The following is a 19,040-nucleotide window of genomic DNA, read 5'->3' as shown; positions in this document are numbered from 1 at the left end:
GCATGAGAAAGACAAGACCTGCAGGTCAAATGGTTGTTCACTATTTCTATTTTCAAATCACTTTATGAAACTCAATTGCAACACGGAGAGAAAGAAAGATTTTCAGAGTGAAGAAACAAAGTATGGACTTTATTTTATTTTATTTTATTTTTTTATTTTTTTAAAGAATTCCGGTAATGCTAAATGTCATTTACAGTCATTTACACACACACTCGCACACACACGCTTCTTCAGAATCCAACCACACACTGTATGATCATCAGTCCATCACCAGACGTCTGAGGGTGTGAACATGTCATAACAACCCCCGCAGGCCTCCAGCCGATTCCACATATCAGCCACTGCTTCTTCATCCAACTTTTAAGATTGCAAACATGTCTTGAAACGCACGACTCGCCTACATACATATTGCACGCCCTGCGAAATGCTGCGTTATTGTTGTTTACGCTCCCTCATGTTTACTCATGTGTACAGTCATCAGTGATAGTTTCATATACTGGTAGGGCTTTGTGGCTTTAGAGACTGTACGAGAGCTCTGAACATCAAAGCTTTATCAGAACATGAAGAGGAAATCTCAATTTGAAATGGGCGAATTCTTCCCCAATGAAATCTTGTATATTTGATCTTAGAGGTCAGCATTGAGGAGAATGATACACTAACAATTGACTGTAAACTTTTATTTTTGCCTTCTTTTTGGTTTTTTTTTTTTTCCCTCTTCAGACATTTGAAAACACACACACAAAGTTTAGAAAATGATCCGGATCAACAACACCCAGTACTTCCACTTCCTGCAGCACGCAGACGTCCTCCGCCGCTCAGGGTCGCTGTGCGACGCCATCATCTCGGTGAAGAGTCAGACCTTCAGAGCCCACCGACTGGTTTTAGCCTGCGCCAGCAGGGCTTTGGCACAGCAGCTCGCCCAGGGCGACAGCGACAGCCCCGCCCGCTGCACGCTGGAGTACTTCTCGCCGCACACCTTCCAGCAGGTCCTGGACTTTACCTACACTCAGACCCTTGACGTGTCGGTGGACGACCTGCGCCTGCTGCTGCGAGCCGCTCAGCTGCTGGAGATGCAGCAGCTGGAGGAGCAGTGCAGGAGGCAGCTGGACACACTGGAGCGTGGGGCCTCGGCGCAGGAAGCCAAAGATGTCAAAGAGGAAAAGGAAAGTGTGGCAGAGAGAAACCAGATGCCGGTACAGGGGGATGAACTCCGAGAGGAGAAAGAGAGCGTCAGTGTCGTCACAAAGAAACTTTCTGACCCTCTGAAAAACCACAACGGACCCGTATCCATAGTGAGAAAGTTCAGCTTGTCCACGACGCCGGCGCCCTGCCGAGACAGCGTGATCACCAGGCCAGTAAGCGCCAACTCCTCCTTCTCGTCTCCCTGGACGTTCACGGCAAACATGAGGGAATCAGTGAGCACCCTGAGACGGATAACGGAGAACTTCATCTCAGCTCACCCCCTCCAGTACCCCCACCAGTCGTCTGTAGCGAACCCCTTCTCCCTCGCTCCCCCACACATGATCCCCCTGTTCAGTTCCCATTTTCAGAGGCCCGTCCAGAGCTTTGTCATGGGCTGCTCCAGTTTCCACCCACGCTACACGCAAAACCTGTACGCCGAGTCCACGAAGAGGAGCAGCATACTCAAGCAAGGCCCGTTAAAACGAAAGCAGCCCGGTCAGCCAGCGTTCGCCGGGACCGCTCAGAATGGCAAACCGAGGTAAGTGACAGACGTGGATGTGACTTTGGAAACTTCTTGTTTTTCTTGTCGACCGTTGGTCTCCTTGTTTTTCTGGTCGCAGACTCATTCTGAATCCCCTGATTTGCTCAATTGTTCCTTTTGCGGCAGCTGATACCTGACTCACTGTTGTGTGTGTGTGGATGTATGTGCGTGTGAGTGCGCGAGCAAACCTGCACTTTCCAGCGACATTCAGTTTCACCTGTTAACCCTTCAGTGCTGCGCTGAAAAGTTATTTTTGACTCTTTCCCTTTAGACAAACGTCCCGCAGGCTAAATTGGACATGCATTGAATCCAGTCAAGTTTATTTATTTATTATTTTCAATCATTTCAAAGAAAGAAATTACTGTTTGCTGTATTTTGACTGAATCTCTATCGTTCCTGGATTACAAGACAGCGTGAAAACCAAAGTGACTCGGTTTTTAAGTGATCTACCGACCTATTTTCCAATTTAACTTTAAGCATTATACAGTGTTCCAGTACTGTGATCAAACAGTGGGTGAAGGGGAGCCCCCTACATTTCTCCCCTCTTTTCCACAATTCAAGTTTTTTCCACCCACTGAACCATGCAGAGTGTTCTGACTCTGTGTCTGCACCACAAGAAATATTCAAAAACATTCACGCGTTGTTGTGGTGGAACTAACATGTCTCTTGCATCCCCTCATATATAATGCAGTAGTTCCAAACATGAAAGTAAGATCCACATTCGCTTTTAAAGAAGGGCGAGTTGAGAGCATTAAAGAAGGAAAGATGTGTACTGACGAATCGGTTCATCCAACAACAAAAATAGAATATAATCGAAAAGCAAATTTTTCCTATAATTCAATTCAGACAGAAACTCACTCACTTTTTCAATATATTACAATGAACTGAAATCTTTTTTTTAGCCGTGTGTGTGTGTGTGTGTGTGTGTGTGTGTGTGTGTGTGTGTGTGTGTGTGTGTGTGTGTGTGTGTGTGTGTGTGTGTGTGTGTGTGTGTGTGTGTGTGTGTGTGTGTGTGTGTGTGAGTGGTCATTATAATTTTAGCTTCTGCAGACCATTTTTCCAAAATATATTATTTCATGAATTAAATTGTTTAAGTTCTTGGAATACATTTTTTTTAAGCGCTGACACATGAACTGTTTAGTTCATGTGTCTATTATCAGTTATTTTTCCTCTCAAACAACACATGACACATGAACTAAACAGTTCACGTGTCATGTGTTGTTTGAGAGGAAAAATAACTGATAAAACAAGGTTTTATTTATACATTTTATTATTATAATTGTAATTATTATTACTATTATTATTATTATTATTATTATTATTATTATTATTATTATTATTATTATTATTATTATCATCATCATTATCATTATCATTGTTGTTGTTGTTGCATTTTTCCACAGTGTGCCTGGGAGCTCACAGAGAGACTGCCAGCACTGCGATACTAGAGTACTTGGGGATGCAGTGCGGCCGGAGTCAGCCTCCTCGCAATCGGGTAATATTCTCGTCACATTGAGCAGGAACCATTCTCGCTTTTTATCACCTTCCATCCTCGTATCAGCATACAGTGACAGGAAGGCTGCAGAAGTGGTTATCTTTCTGTAGGGCTGATGAGTTTAATGAGATAGCATAACAGTGCTCATCGTGACCCCTAACCTCCTGCAGGCTCCAGCCTGAGCTGCAACGCAATGGAAAGTGATAAAGAGAGTTGTGGTTTTGAGCGCTTGGTGCAGCAGGAGCAGTACTGTGGTTACTAGATACAGCTAGATATACATGCAGTACAGTATGTACTGCGTCGTAACAGCGGTTTGTCGCTCTGCCCCAAAGTTAGACGGATTAAATTTTTGCTGCTGAATGCGAGCAATGCAAAAATGAAACTGACTTTGTGTTGTACATGCAGTTGATGATAAGTACTTTTTTTTTTTTTTTTTTATCTTATCTTGAATATCTCCAGTTAATGGAACATTATGTGCAGATTTAGATTAGGGCAGGAGAAAACCTCACACACACGCACACACACACATACACACACACACACACACACACACACACACACACACACACACACACACACACACACACACACACACACACACACACACACGCACACACACACACACACACAGATATCTTCTTTTACGCTGTAACACATTAACAAAGGTACTATATTATACAGGAAACTCATTAATGACAATTCGTCAGAGTCAAATTGTTGTGGTTTATTCTGTACATTTCCTTCACTACAGTATCTTTTCAGTGCAGCTTCCTGTCTATACTATAAAGGCCACGTTTTCGCCTCAGAAACTCAACAAAAAAACAAAAGAAAAAAAAACGCTAAGTATAGTGGAAAAGCTTCTATTCGGCTACTTTAACCTCAAAATCACACCTTTGTCCTCGAGCCCCACATGCAGCGTGACAGGAAAGTAAGTGTGAGCAGCACAGATATATGTTTTTTCTACCCAAACTAAAGGACTTAAGCCTCAACCACTGAATGACTATTTCTTCAAATACCTGCTGAGATCAGGAAAGAGCACAGAGTTCTGAGTTAAACTCTCTGAGAGTGGCTGTTAACATCACCTTTGACTGAACTGTGGTAACTTTATTATTACCGGGTTATGCTATTTAAAAGGTTATATATATATATAATTATTAAGTCACTTCAAACTTCAATTGCAAGACTTCAAAACAAGATAGCGTATGGTTCTAAATATGCTGCCATTGCTCTTTACCGTCTACAATAAAGCTAAAGAAAATTATCCGCAAGTACTAATTCATATGTATTTCTTTGTTTGTTAAAAACCCAACACCTCTTTTTTCTTCTTTTTCTTTTTTTTTCTTTTTTGACTCGGGTCATGTTTTAAAGCTCTTATAGATCTATAGGTCACTCTGCCAGCCGCAACATTCACACCTTCACCTGAACAATCTCGTCTTGCTTTTGCAGGTAAAAGATGCGCCGGATGCCAGCTGTGTGACAGCGGAGACGCGCTGCAGCCCGAAGCAGAGACCAGAAGAAACCACAGAGGAGAAAAACCCTACCAGTGTCAGCACTGCCCCAAGAAGTTCAGTCTGAAGCACCAACTGGACACACACCACCGAGTTCACACTGGTAAACACACACCGGATGTCGGCTAAGTTCACTGAAGGTGGTCGAATAGTTGCCTTTTTATTTTTCTTCTTAAATTTTAATAAAAATGTATAGACTTCAGCTGTGTGACGTCTGCGAGTGAATCTCACACGACACATGTGCCCTCAAACCCATTTAACAAAATATTGCAAATCATCTTCAAGATCGAGAATGAAAACCTTTTGGTTAAACTCATTATTGATTTGAACAAGACACATATTTTTAGGACTGTAATTGTGTGTGTGTGTGTGTGTGTGTGTGAGAGACGTTGGCTCATAATGACAGTAATTTTATCTATTTATTATTGTTAACACAAATAAAATCATAAAAGACTCATCAATGAGAATTTGCATAAGACTGAAGGAGATTGTGTGATTTCACTCCAAAATCATGTCGTGACTCACAGTGGGGATGAGTTTTGGGACAAAAAACTGAATTAAATTGATAACAATAATGCATAATTACTGAGTGTTAAGCATGAACAATAAGCGTGTTTGTGAAATCCAAAAAGTTGAGGCCTTCGCTCGAGTCATCTCTGCTCTTTCCACTCTCAGGGGAGAAACCCTTCGAGTGTCGCCTCTGCGGCCAGCGCTCCCGGGACTACTCAGCCATGATCAAGCACCTGCGGACTCACGGCGGGGCGGCGCCCTACCAGTGCACGGTGTGCCTGGAGTTCTGCAGCAGCCTGGTCGCCATGCAGAGACACGTCAAGAGCCACGCAGTGCAGGACTTCCCCCCCAACTGGAGCATCAGCAGCACTTATCTCTACATTTCCCACATTTGAGGCGAACCTCCGTCTCCGGGGAGTTTTCACTTCCGGGGGCCTCCGCTCGTGTCTGTTTTGTGTTTTGGCATTATATTAAACTGAGAGTTGAACAGAATCTCTCCTCCAGGTCAAATACTTGACGTGAACCTAAAACATCTAGCGACCACAAAGAGAAGAAGCACTATAATGCTATTTTCAGCCCTGAATTGAGAGCGGAGGTGTTGAATTCATTTCAGTTCAATGGGCCACATACAGCCGGACCGGTAAAATAGTGCCATAATCACATATAAAGGTTGGGGGGGGTTTTTGGTTATTGTATCACAGAGTATTCATGATAAAAAAAATATATATATTTTGGGGGAAAACCAAACAATTACTCCAAAAACTACTCAACAAAAAAACAAATTTTAATGAGACCTTCCAGTGCAAAATGGAGAGAAATCAGCATCACCAATATCTCAGCTCGAGTCTCAGTGTTGTGTCCTGTCCACTACTCTTAAAGAAATAGTTTTTTTGTTTTTTTAATGTTTTCTGGGTAATTTGGCGGGCTGCACTGGAGCTTCTTGTGGGCCGATTTCGGCACACGGGCCTTATGTTTGACGACCCTGCCTTAGAATTAGCGTTATATATAAATGTATTGCAAGTATGCAGGTGACAAATTTAAAATGATAAATAAAACGCCAGTGTTAAACCATACATGTAGCAACTGTAGTAACAATACTATTTTAAAAGACTTGGCGTATATTTAAAATCAAAAGCGGTTAACTAGCATGCTTTTTGTTGTTGTTGTTGCTCGTAGATCACAGCAGCTGTTAGAAATAATATAATGTGAACTTGACTTGAGCCAAAGCACGTGTCGTGTGTGAGTATGCTTTGTTTCACGTTCACTTTGTAGTACACCCTGCTCTAAGCTGGTCATTTACATATTCAGGTTAAAATGCAGCCCTGGTCTGAAAAAACAAACAAAAAAAACGTGGAAACAACATATCATAATCCATTAAAGCAACATCACCAGCTCATCCTCATCTGGTGACGCAGGTATCTTCCCTCTGACTTTCACTATTACTGGAGTTGTGTAAGCTCTCTGAGGTTGACCTGGGTTCATAGCACCCCCTCCAGGGCAAACCGTGCAACTACTATTATTATTATTTTAATTTTTTTTTAACTCAAAATACAGGACTGGGGTGGCAATAAACAGCTGCTCAAACATCATTCACATGAAAACATTTCAACAATTTAATCAACCAAAAAAATCCTGTCATTGATATTTAATGTTAAATTTATAACGGTTTTGTTTTTATACATTTGTCAAGTTTCTGTATCGTTTCATCCTGAATGGTTTTCAGTCCGTCACGGTGGCGTTGAGATGCATGTTTTTGGACTATACGAGGAAACAAAACCCAGGAAAATCCTGCAGAGAAAGCTGGCACTAAACCAGGAACTTTGTCTCCGCGAGGCGAGAGTGCAAACCACTACACCTGAGCAGCGCACCTTTTAATCTCAAATCTAAACAATGTGCATTGGCAAAATAGATGAATAAAAACATGCCTCACTTACCTTCCAATAGATCAAGAAGCCACGTCTTTAGCAAAGCTTGGAAATCAGAATTGTCATTTGCACGGATGATTAGAGAAGTTTAGATGTGAACGACTAAATGCTTTGGAATCTGTGAAATATCAGAGCACAAAAATCTTTTTTTTTTATTCTCATGTGCTTCACATATCAGTGATTTTAATTTAATTTAATAAGATTTTCCTATCATATGAGCAATGCCATCATTGTTCAGTAAAAAGTGCAAATGTGCTTTTAGCTGGAGCTCATTTGTATGAAATCTTTTAAACGGAGCCTCCTGGTCTTTCCTCAAAAGGCAGAACACACACACATCAGTCCCTAAAATGATTTCGACATGAATACAGTCTTCACACAGGCGAGGAGTTTAACTACTGGTTTGGGTTATGCAGTTAGTAATTACAGTCTTCTGTGGCGTTCATGCATGTGTATTTGGCTTTTCTGGAATTGGAGCCTCCTTTATGCCGGTTTTGGCCCACAGGTCTTGTGTTTGCCGCCCCTGATAATATCCTAAAATATAACATTCAAAGAGAGACTGGAGTCACATGATCTTGTCTGCACTTGTCCAACTTTCATTGCCTTCAGATGCTCTCTCCTCCTGAATCTTATCAATGGTGGATCCTCCCTGGCACGTCGGCTTTTCCCTCTCGTCTTCGGCCAGCCCCTCCGTCCACGTTTCCCAGGACCTGGTGGCCTTCTGGCCTTGTAGTTGATCGTCAGCCGGAGCCGTGAGCTGGTCGGCCAGGCTGGCGCTGCAGGTCGGCAGCGGGACCTTGTAGGTGCTGTGGAAGCGCCGCAGGTCCACCCTGAACGAGCCTTTCTCCAGCGTCATGCACGGTTCGAAGCGAGCCCCCCACTCGATCTCCGTCTCAATGTAAGAGGTTTTTGCTTGGCACATCATCCCTGCGTTTGGAAAGATCAGGCTGTTAGTCGGGATTCTGCAAAACAAACGCTTGCTGTTTGCTGTCACTATGTGTTTGATATTTTCCATTAGTAGAAGTCAATACAGAGATGACGCAAACTGTCATTCTGATAGATTTATTGCGAGATTCAAAAGTGATCCCGTATGTACTTTCAAGTATGCCAAACACTTTTCAGTCCTAAAATATGATGCATTGATGCAATTACAATGCAGTGGCCTTTTTTTTTTTTTTTTTTTGCATTTTAGCTTTATTCCAACAGGATTAAATGTTTTGTTTTTCCTCCCGGAGGTCTCTGTACACTGCTGCGCTCAGCCTTCCCTCTATCTTCCCAAGTATCCCCACAGCATGATGCTGCCACCACCATGCTTCACAGTGGAGATTGTATTTGCAGAATGAGCCTCTTTCCTACCAAGACGTCAATCTGTCTTTCTTCAGACCACATTATTTGATTTTCTTGTGGTATGAGACTTCCTTCAGGTGGATTTTTGGAAAACTCCCAAAAGGCAATCTTATGTGTTTTACCAAGAAGTGCCTTCTGTCTGGCATCTCTACCCCAGAGGCCTGATTGTTGGACGGCTACCGAGCACTGATAGAGTGACCATCAGGTTCTTGGTCACCTGCCTGCACATTAATGAATCAGCTGATTTGCTCTCCTGTCTTTGAGCTCGACAGAGTTCCTTTGACTTCATGCTTAGTTTGTACTCATCTGTCAACTGTGGGACCTTACATAGACAGTGTGTGTGTGTGTGTGTGTGTGTGTGTGTGTGTGTGTGTGTGTGTGTGTGTGTGTGTGTGTGTGTGTGTGTGTGTGTGTGTGTGTGTGTGTGTGTGTGTGTGTGTGCGTGTGTGCGTGTGTGCGTGTGTGTGTGTGTCTTTTCAAATCTTGTTCGATCAGCTCAATACACAGTCGGAGTTGTTATCGCATTAGTATTGTGTGTAGTAGAATTTTGAATTAATCAAATTATTCAATCAATTTTGTGAAAAGGATGTAACGTGAGAAAATGTGGAACAAGTGATGCACAGCTGTACTGTAATGTCATTAGATTAGGGAAGTATCTATATCTATCTATATGATGAAATTTGTTTCCAGCATTATGGTCATTACTATTTTACATATCTCAGCAATCACGGAAATGTTTACAAATATTTGCTTATTAGATTCAAAAATAGCATTTATTGATGTGTATACTATATATATATATATATATATATATATATATATATATATATATATATATATATAAACTAAAATATCTTGTCCTTTCCACATTATATTGTTTACCATTTCATCTAACAAATCAGGAAACTCTATAACAGGTAATTGAAAATGAACCTTGTTTTAACAGACGGCTGTAATTTTCACAATAGGAATTTAAAAAAATCTTGTGAACTTTTTAGTTTGTATTTGAGTGCACTGATGAAACAATTTCACACAATAAACACAAAATGCAAACTTCAGGCCGAAGCAACCATGCGACTAAAGTATTTAGAGTTGCGTTTTAGCCATGAAATCACAGGGATTAAACTTCAATGTGTCTTTAATATGATTAAAATAAGTTAAAAGTCTCATGACATCCTGTCACGTTGATGCTCTTTCTCAACTCTGAATAACATGATGTGTCTTCAAAACTTAAGAAAAATTACATCGTCAATCAAAACTGGTTCCTATAAATGGGAGTTATTTGCATCATCATCAACATCATCATCATGCAATGATGAGTTGTGAATCACAAATGAGACAAATGAGTCATTTCCTTGGAATGTTTCAGCACCAGTTGGGTCAATCATAAATATATAGCGGCTTGTAAAATCTCCAGGTGCATTCATCAGGCCTTGTGAGGCCAGAAGTAATAAGATGTGGAAACCTTATCGACACCTCAAAAGTCAAGAGCTAACAAATACGATGCAGCGGCTGGATAAAGCAAAAAGCTTCTCATTCACACGAGGCAAAAAAAAAAGAAGCAACATGCAAACAAACCAAAAATTAAAAAAATAGCACCCTTGCCAACTGTTATCTTTAGAGTGCAAATATTCAGCTGCGTGATAACCACTGGCACAGGAAACATTGAGAGAGGAAGGGGAGTTTCACTTGAGTTCTGCAAATCCTTCAAGCAAATATCTCACAGTCAGTTAAAAACATAAATCACACATCGTGAAATTCAACAGGGAAATAATCCAATGCAAACATATTTTAAGTAACCTCAAGAAACACAGATTTAATGTTTCTGTGTGGTCAATATTGTCCCTTTGGCTTATAGTATAAATTGGAAGTATCTTCACAATATGTGAGAAGCGGAGCAAAACATTTTCTAAACTGAGAACAGAAAGTTTTGAAGTGGGTGTCAAATGGCGTTTCCTGGCTGTAGTATCTGTGGCATCTACCCAGAAAGGCTCAACATTTTCCATATTTTTCACTGTGACTGTTACTCTGATAGATATGAACGAACTGGGGACGTTTTTGAAGAACTCACAAAAAAACAGAAACATGTGCCTTCCAGGCAGAATGTAAATTCCTCAAACACTGAGCTGTCTCTTTCAGGACGGCAGTAAGAAATCCATGTTAAAATAAGAGCAATCATAGATTTCTTATGTCTGCCAAAGGATCCGGATCTGGATCGCCTCCAGAATTGAATGGAGTCTTCCATGGCCTAATATCACGGCCGTAATAAAATCATTTTTAGAGAATGTGGAGTGAGAAGGAAAAAAAAGAAATCTATGAAAATCATCCAATATAGAGTGAGCAGAAATGAACTTTCATTTTCAAATTAGTGCACAAATGTATTGTGTCTTTTATAAATAAGCAACAAGCTAGAAACATAATGAGCTTTCTACATCTTTTTGTAAATCAGGATGAATCAGGATGCACATTTACTTCGAGACATAACAAGGAGGATGTTTTTCCTCGCCTTGCAGTCTAAAATAAGAGGCTAGATTTCCTGGTCAGTTGTTAGTTCTTAGCGACTGCCAGCAGCTGTGACCGTAAACTGTTTTCAGGCAGGTCATAAATGAACTTAATTTAAATAAGTACTAAAGTGAAGGTCAGTTTAGTGGTTTCTTCAAAATAAATTAACGTGAATACAAGTGACAGAAGAAAAATCTTTAAAATCAGATTAAAGCCCCCGATTTACACAACATCCTTTTTCAAGTGAAAACGCAAAACGTTCATTGCGTTTCACTCATAAAAACAATCCAACATTGTTGTCTTGTGTATGGGAATGTCCCTATAATCGCCTTCGTTGCTGTTTAGTTGTTCTCTAAGCATGTGTTTGGTTTCATCACAAAAACAAACAATAGCACCTCCTCGTGGTCTCATACAAAAACTACACCATTTTGCGTGTTTCTTCCGTTTCATTGTAAAAGCGAAATCTTTCTGAAACGAAGATGCAAAAATGATGCACCATAAACGAGGCCTTGATGTTGTCATGGGATCCAAAGCTGTTATGTCATTTAAATACAACCATTAAGCAAAATCCTGACATTTGTCTAAACACCTCCAGCAAATATTCAGTTGGTCAGGATTATTTTTAGAAATATAAATCAAGATGATTGCCAATGTTTTAAAATGTTTTCCACATGTTACTAGCGCTACTGCTGCTACTTTAATCTGCTCACCTGTCGCTTCAACGATTCCCTCCAAGATGACAATGATCTCAAACTGTTGGCGCTTCAGCTGCTCGGGGCCGAGCTCCCACAGTGGACTGCTACAGTCAATATTGTGCTGAATCACCTGGGGCTCCACCAGGAACAGCCTGTCCGATCCACTTTCATAACCCAGGTTGATCTCCGTCTGCTCGAGAGGTAAGAATTCACCTTCGGCCGTTTGGCGGGACTTGATCAGCTTTGCGCGGACCTTGGCGTCCACCATGTGGCTCTCTCTCAGGTCGCCCAGGCGGAACATCAAGCACAGCTGGTCGTCGCGGTTCGCAATCGTGCAAGTGCGGCTGAAAAGAAGCGTCTCGGCCCGCTTCTTCGGGCGGGATATCTTGACAAACATGCAGCCCACCATTAGTGCATCGATCATGGACCCAACGATGCATTGCATCATGACCAGCAGCACCCCCTCGTGGCAGGCGGGCGACACGGCGCGCGATCCGTAGCCAATCGTGCGCTGGGTCTCCACTGAGAAGAGCAATGCTGAAATGAAGCCGTCGATGCCCGTATAGCAGGATCCTGGGTCTGTTTGGTGACTTTCAGAGGTGCTGAGAGGTCGATCCTGTCCGAGGTCACCTCTGATGGAGGCACTGACAAAGTAGAGCCCAGCAAACAAGAACCAGGTCGTGATGTAGCACATCATGAAAACAAACAGAAACCAGCGATACTGCAGGTCCACGAAGGAGGTGAAGATATCGGCGAGGAAGCGTCCCCTCTCAGAAATGTGACACAGGTTGACCCGGCACTTCCCGTCCTTGGAGACGTAGCGCAGTTGCTCTCTGGTTTCCGGGGTGAGGGTCGGGGTCTGGTTGGTCTCACTCTCCAGGAGTTTGCTCCGGGCTTTAGCCAGCCTCTCCAGCTCTCGGGCGGGGCTGGACATGTTGCTGTGCGCAGGTGACAGTAGGGTGCTGTGATGCAGGGGACTGGTGTTGATGGTACGTAGGGGACTGGCCATGTTGGGTACGCTGAGGGCGTGGCGAGGACGCCGCAAAACGCTGGTGGAGTCCATCAGGGAGCAGCGACGCATAAAGGCTTGCTCAGCGTCTGCGAGGCAGGGAGGGGACGGGGGAGGCGGACAAACTCTGTCCTTGTAAGGAATGTCATTGGTGCTTTTGTGGCGCCGCTTGGATGTTGAAAGCTCCGGGAGAGTCGCTGGCATGATGTCAGGAAGTGGGAGACATCCGTCTGCGTCCATCTGGAAGGAGGAAAAAGTGTTACTGCTTCTCACAGCAACTTTGTTCACTTTCAAGGTTATGATAATAAATACTTTGAGATTACAGAGGACAGTGTGTCCAGAATTCATGTGTTTCTGCAAAAGCTTGTACAATACATGTTTATCTCAAACAGATTTGGAACTTTAGAAATTAGACTTTTTTTTTTTTTTAATCATGGAATTTGAATAATCCTTTAATAAAAGTCAAACTGTCTCACAAATGTCATGAGCTCAGAGTAACATCTCCTCCGATACGACTCACTGACTTACATTTATCAGATGGCTCTCACACTGAACGCTCCTCCCCGAAGGTGCAGAATAGATGACCATGATGGATTTCGGCTGACATGGCATAGACGTCCGCCGACCTATCGTCCCGTCCTGGGTGGCCCCCCAAGGCACTGTTGCCTCGACGCCCACTGCAGCCCCTGGGGATCTGGAGCATCCTTTTTTTTCTGTGTTGGAGTCTCTTCTTGAACACATGATAAAGCGATGTAAAAGGCAGAATGCTACCAGCAGAGCATGGTTAGGGTTGCTTGGATATCAGGGCTCTTCCATTGATTTAAAACCTGAGGACATTAAAGAAAAGTGTAAAAACGTATACAATTTTCAAAAATTGCACTGGCGGACCAAGTTGTCCTTTGTGTCATGAAACCGTTGACCATCTACATATATGATATGGAATCAACCAACCTGCAGAAGAGCTGTTCTGGTATCCAAACTTTAAGTGACACCGAGCAGGTAACCAAAGCTTTATGAGAAATCCTCTCCAGCTGGAGCTAAGCTCCATCATCCTGCTGCTTCAGCAGTCCTGTCCCTGCATCCCGTGGAGGGGGAGGCGGCTCCGCTGCTCTCCTCATATAGAATGAACGTACAGGACAACCTGCTCAGGTTCGCTTCATAAACCTATTAACATGGACGGACCTCAGTCTAGCACATAGGGCGAGAGTAGCTTTCACAACTCAGGATTGTGAGAATACAATAAGTGTGTGGGAGCGGGTTTGTACATTTGGGTTCTGTAGAAATACACCGATGGCAGGTCAGATACTAAGTGCATGAGTAAGTCCATGTCTATACAAAAAAGTGACTAAAAGGTCTGTGTCGCAAGTCTGGAGGAGATAAAAAAAACAACAACAGCTGCATAGATGAGACAGAAGTTAAAGGAGATTTCCTGTTTAGCTGCACTGAGAGGAACTTCTCATCTGTATGAGAACAGATGAATAGTTTTAAATGAGCTGTATAAAACCACTTCAGGTTTCTGGTGAGTTTTTATTAAGATTTCAGTGGCTCCTATTCACTTCACATTGCAGTAGTCTCATTTCTATTGACTATAGCAATGGAGTAGTGTTGGGTATTTGGCATGTACAGTATCCACATATTTCTTAATCAGCATTTCATACAGCCATTAAATCTCCCTGACGCACCATTCAGCTGCATCTTGAAGCCAGAATGTGGATTTGTTCCGACTCTAGCTCTAATTGGCTAATATACACACACACACACACACACACACACACACACACACACACACACACACACACACACACACACACACACACACACACACACTTATATATATATACACTGTATATATGATGTTTGCCTTATTTCTGTGTATTTCATTCAGGCTGCCCATGTGCCCAGTAATACCTAAACTCATGTTAACATAACAATAACGAGGCAATGTGGCCCAGGATATCTGTTGAAAATCAGCTGTTCAAAGAGATCACTTAGGAAGCAAACTATCAGGTGTGGTTTCTTATTCCTTAGTCCAACCACACTGTGGATGGGCTCAGGAAAGAATGAATAGTTTGCTCAAAATGTGTGCGGGCCAGTTATATTATGATCCTTCCCGAGATCACGCAGTCAAAATTAAGTGGCAATGAGCAAACATATGGATGGATTTAAATACATCCCACTGAAGGTTAAAAAAAAGATACAATAATGTGTGTATCCACTTCTACATTGAGTATTACTGTCTGGACAGTTTAGAAACTGCTACAGGAACATCTAAAAAAAAAAGAAAAAAAACCACATGATCAGTCTCAGTCTGAGACTTGACTTGCTTTAACCCTGAGTCCAAGTTCAACTGAGTTTAAAGGGAACAACAAAACCAGCGTGCAAGCTTATAATCAGATCAAGATCACAAACTCTTGACTGAAAAGGTTAAGGTTGAACATTTATTAAGAAACTAATCAAAAGTCGATTCACCCACACAATGAGGGTAGAAAATATGTACGAGGAGGTTAAACTGCACAATCCAAACATAAAGTGATAAACCAGGGGGAAACAAACACAAAAAAACTGCTGCACATTCAGAGAACCGTGCCAAGTCCTTCCAAACCGACACAGCTGGATTCCGTCTCCTTTTATAGAAACATTTTGTCAGGCGGAGACTCCATTTCCCTAAACTTCAAATGTCTCAACTGATCAGACGTCACGTCGCAGTTTGTTAGTATTGATGGGTTTCTTTGTTTGTTTGTTAGTTTGTTGTTGGGTTTTGGGTTTTTTTCCGGAAGGGGTGGAACTTAACTGCTATCCGCTGTGAATCTTAACTCTTGCGCGCAGTTTGGCGACAATGTGGCACTCAATCAGATGTCGCTCCGACCCGAAGACGCGCTGGAACGGAACGCAGTGCGTCCCCTGTATATACACCGTGCCTCCAGGTAGGTCGACACGTATCATAATGGGTCGTATTATATCATATATATTATATTGTGTTATATTGCATTATGTGGTTACAGGAAGAGAAGTGAATTATAACTGCGGCCATGACGATGAGGGGAGTATCCATGAGTCCCCCACCAGACCGTGCGTAAAGAATACTTTTAACGTTGGCCACGGCACAAGCGACTTTTGTCTGGCTTGCTCTTCGTGTCCACCGGGACGAGTCGTGTCGAGACCCTGCAACACAACCGCTGACACTGTGTGCAGTGTTTTCCCCGGGTGAGAAAAGTCGTCACCTATTGCGTGTTTACTAGGAACATTCGGAGTGTGTGGGGTTGTAGCGTAAAGTTGGAACGGGTAACTTTTCCCTCGCTCCTTCTATTTTTTTTGTTTTGTTACGCAAACAAACAACATATCCAGTCCGACACACCCGTGGGCAATAAACACAGCAGTTTTATTTGTTTGCTCTGTCTCCCCATCTGTCTCTTTTTAAAATACCTTTTTTTTTTTTTTTAACTCTTCATCCTTTCCACGGAAGCAGCGGCTCGACCACAACCGTCTTCACGGTGAGGCGGCTGTCCCTGAACGCACCACTTCGAACTTTACTTCTTTCTTCAGAATCCTCCTTTCCGTTTAAAAAGTACAGCAAAATAATCTCACAGCGAGACCTAACACACATCGCAGAAAACACACAATGAGATATATAAATGCAGTTTGAAAGGTCTTGCTATACATAAACCATATATTTTTAATACAGAAAGAAAATTGTAAAATATAATGATTGAATGTTGAACAAGGGGAAGGATTAGATACGTTTTACTACTTCCTACCACTTTTCAGGCGTGTTAATTGGATATACGATGTATGTATGTATGTGTGGGTATTCTCAAATATAGATTATTGTTTTTTTTGTCTAAATATACTTTCATAAAATGTAAATTCACTTATTAATATTATCATGAAGGGGATTCAATATAGATATGTGTGAGTATGTGGAGAAAATGGTAATAGGTGCATCAGTGTTAGCATTGTGTTTATATATATATATATGTGTGCATAATGCACTTGTACACTTGACACATGTCATCTCTCCATGATGACACAGATTGTCAGAGAGAAAACCTACACACAATCGTACAAACACCACACTTGAAGACTTTCAAACACTCAAACAGTGGAGGCGAAAACCAAACTACAGCACAGAGAAGATTATTCAAGAAATGGATGATAATTACTTGCATACAGCTCTTTTATCATGATCAACTCAAACACATTGAACAGTTCTCCAACTAATGCAGATTTATTAAACTGCATTAGTTTAATAAAAGCTGCACACCACTATTTTTAGAGTGGGTGCAGCTTCTTCACACAGGAAATCATCACGTCAAGTCTAATTTTAATCGGAGAGCAAACCCCTCTTTTGAGCTTCTGAACCAGTTTCACAGTCTGAGTCAGTCGATTGTGCATTTTAAATTATTCTTATTACAGTTTAATCCAACGCAGCTTCCTTATCTGCTCTCATCTCTTCAAGTTTGAGCTTTTACTGAAAGTTTGTTACAGAAACACAACAGCAGGAGGATCATTTCACTGTAACTATGTTGTCACTGAGCTTTCCTTCCACCTCTGGAACAGCAGATATCCACCGTATCTCCACCTGAACCTGCTGTCACTAACAGCCACATGCCCGTCCTTTGTAAGTGAAACACTCTCCTTGTTATCTGACATGGACCTTTGTTTTGCAGTCTAATCTAACTTTTCCTTCTCTTTCTGCAAGGGGCCATCATATCACTTCTCCTGGTTTTCGTCTCGCTCGCTGCCGTAGCAGTTTACACAAGGCGGAAAAGAGGTACTGAACGATTCAAACCAAAGATCAGTGAGTCAGCTCTGGTTTAATCCTGTATTGGGCAAGATGGTTCTTTATACTGATGTAGAAATATTTCTTTAGCAACACCTCAGAGTTATTTATTTACAATTTACATTTAGTTTAGACCAACAAAGGGTTAAGCTTAGACTTGGAGGTAACTATCAGGGCTACCTTTTTTTTTGAGGTATAAATAGATGACTTTATCCCAGCCTGTAATTTTACAGTTTGTTATTTTGAGTGTGACTCTTTGTGTGTCCAAACCGTCCAGGTCTGCGCTCGGCAGGGAGTGACAACAAGAGACCGTCGTACGTCAATGCAGCCTTTAGAAACAGTGATGTTGAAGTAATGCTCGGTGAGTAAAAATAAATCTCCTCTCATCATTCAGCCAGTCATTCAGGATTTACTATACAGATGCAGAAATGTAGATTTTGATAGTTATTGTGACTTTAATATGAATTAGCAGACTATATTTTTGAGTTCTACTTACATGTGACTAAATGTTTTTTGCCTTTCAAGATGTAAATACTGTAAATAGTCATGTTGTGAAATATTTCAATAAATGTGAACTTCTCAATGATATATCAATATTTTATTGCAGTAAAACAAAGACAGATTAAGAGTTGTAGTTATTTACAGATTATGATGCTATCATATCTTATGATTTAGTAGAGCAAAGTGCAGCTCTGTAAACTTACATTCATATAAAAAAAACAAAAACTAAAGGGATCTTATATCAGTTCCTCTCATCAGTCTCTAATGTCAGATGTGTCTCTCGCACACAGACCACACCGTCCTGTCGGCACCTTTGCAGACGGTGTTGGACAACCTGGACGTTCTGGAGGAGTTGGTGATCTTGTTGGATCCCGAGAGCCGAGGCATCAAGAACACGAAGCACCTCGCCTCCCTGTGCTCCTTCTCGTCCACTTGGATCACGTACACCTACTCCATGAAGGAGAGCAGGAGCCCCCTGAGAGCCGTGCTGGAGGGGGTCACCAGCAGGAACCCCGACTGGACCGTGGGTCACCTGGTCCAGATGCTCAAGCGCATGGAGCGCAACGACGCCATCGCCGCTCTGGCCAAACTGAGACTGGACGAGGTGAACGTCTGACTGGAGACAGTGGAGTTGGGGCCATTTCTAAAAAAAAAAGAGTTTGCATGTTCTCCCTGTGTATGCATGTGCGGTTATTCTGCGATTCTGCATTGGCCATAAGTGTTGGTTATTCTGACTTTATAAAGAATTCAATGACGGAAAAACTGTATTAGAAGCAGCTTCGTGTATAATGAAATGCAAAATATGTAAAAAAAGAAAAGAAAACTACATCCCACCTTCATTGCAGTTTAAAAAAAAAAAGTGTCTCCTTACCTATTTGCTCAATAAGCAAGATAAGAGTTTATATACATTTCTGCATTAACTAACTTCCTTTGTCCTTTTTTCTTTCTGGAACACCCTCTCTACGATAATCTATTCAGCTAATGTTAATTTTCAAGTGCTGACCCCCCAATCACTGCTCTTCGCTTCACACGAGTCGTTCCCCGCGCT

The 19,040-nt window shown here is 42.0% G+C and overlaps 3 protein-coding genes across 3 annotated transcripts; 2 read left to right on the top strand and 1 right to left on the bottom strand.

Moving 5' to 3' along the window:
• Positions 1–752: 752 nt before the first annotated feature.
• On the top strand, positions 753–5,631 carry zbtb32 (zinc finger and BTB domain containing 32; the record flags this gene model as incomplete). Its single annotated transcript, XM_080501308.1, has 5 exons — positions 753–1,720; positions 3,127–3,218; positions 3,389–3,472; positions 4,665–4,829; positions 5,402–5,631. The coding sequence occupies 5 exons, from the start codon at positions 753–755 to the stop codon at positions 5,629–5,631; spliced, it is 1,539 nt and encodes a 512-aa protein (XP_080357434.1).
• A 2,092-nt stretch (positions 5,632–7,723) lies between these two features.
• Positions 7,724–12,915, bottom strand: kcnj20 (potassium inwardly rectifying channel subfamily J member 20; the record flags this gene model as incomplete). The annotated part of the gene is made up of 2 exons (XM_080501307.1): positions 7,724–8,085; positions 11,718–12,915. The coding sequence occupies 2 exons, from the start codon at positions 12,913–12,915 to the stop codon at positions 7,724–7,726; spliced, it is 1,560 nt and encodes a 519-aa protein (XP_080357433.1).
• Positions 12,916–15,548: 2,633 nt separating this feature from the next.
• On the top strand, positions 15,549–18,911 carry igflr1 (IGF-like family receptor 1). The gene is made up of 7 exons (XM_080501355.1): positions 15,549–15,635; positions 15,714–15,915; positions 16,178–16,202; positions 17,269–17,329; positions 17,411–17,482; positions 17,769–17,852; positions 18,283–18,911. The coding sequence occupies exons 4-7, from the start codon at positions 17,317–17,319 to the stop codon at positions 18,606–18,608; spliced, it is 495 nt and encodes a 164-aa protein (XP_080357481.1). The 5' UTR covers positions 15,549–15,635; positions 15,714–15,915; positions 16,178–16,202; positions 17,269–17,316; the 3' UTR covers positions 18,609–18,911.
• The last annotated feature ends 129 nt before the right edge of the window (positions 18,912–19,040 follow it).

The sequence above is a fragment of the Blennius ocellaris genome, assembly GCF_963422515.1.
Source record: "Blennius ocellaris genome assembly, chromosome: 8".
Lineage (NCBI taxonomy): Eukaryota > Metazoa > Chordata > Actinopteri > Blenniiformes > Blenniidae > Blennius > Blennius ocellaris.
This window is presented reverse-complemented; position numbering and strand designations above follow the sequence as displayed.

What these genes read in the sequence shown, in the direction of transcription:
- igflr1 (XM_080501355.1), top strand. An exon ending in TTACACAAGGCGGAAAAGAG is followed by an intron (nt 17,483 to 17,768) that starts GTACTGAACGAT and finishes CAAACCGTCCAG; the next exon opens with GTCTGCGCTCGGCAGGGAGT. An exon ending in TGATGTTGAAGTAATGCTCG is followed by an intron (nt 17,853 to 18,282) that starts GTGAGTAAAAAT and finishes TCTCGCACACAG; the next exon opens with ACCACACCGTCCTGTCGGCA.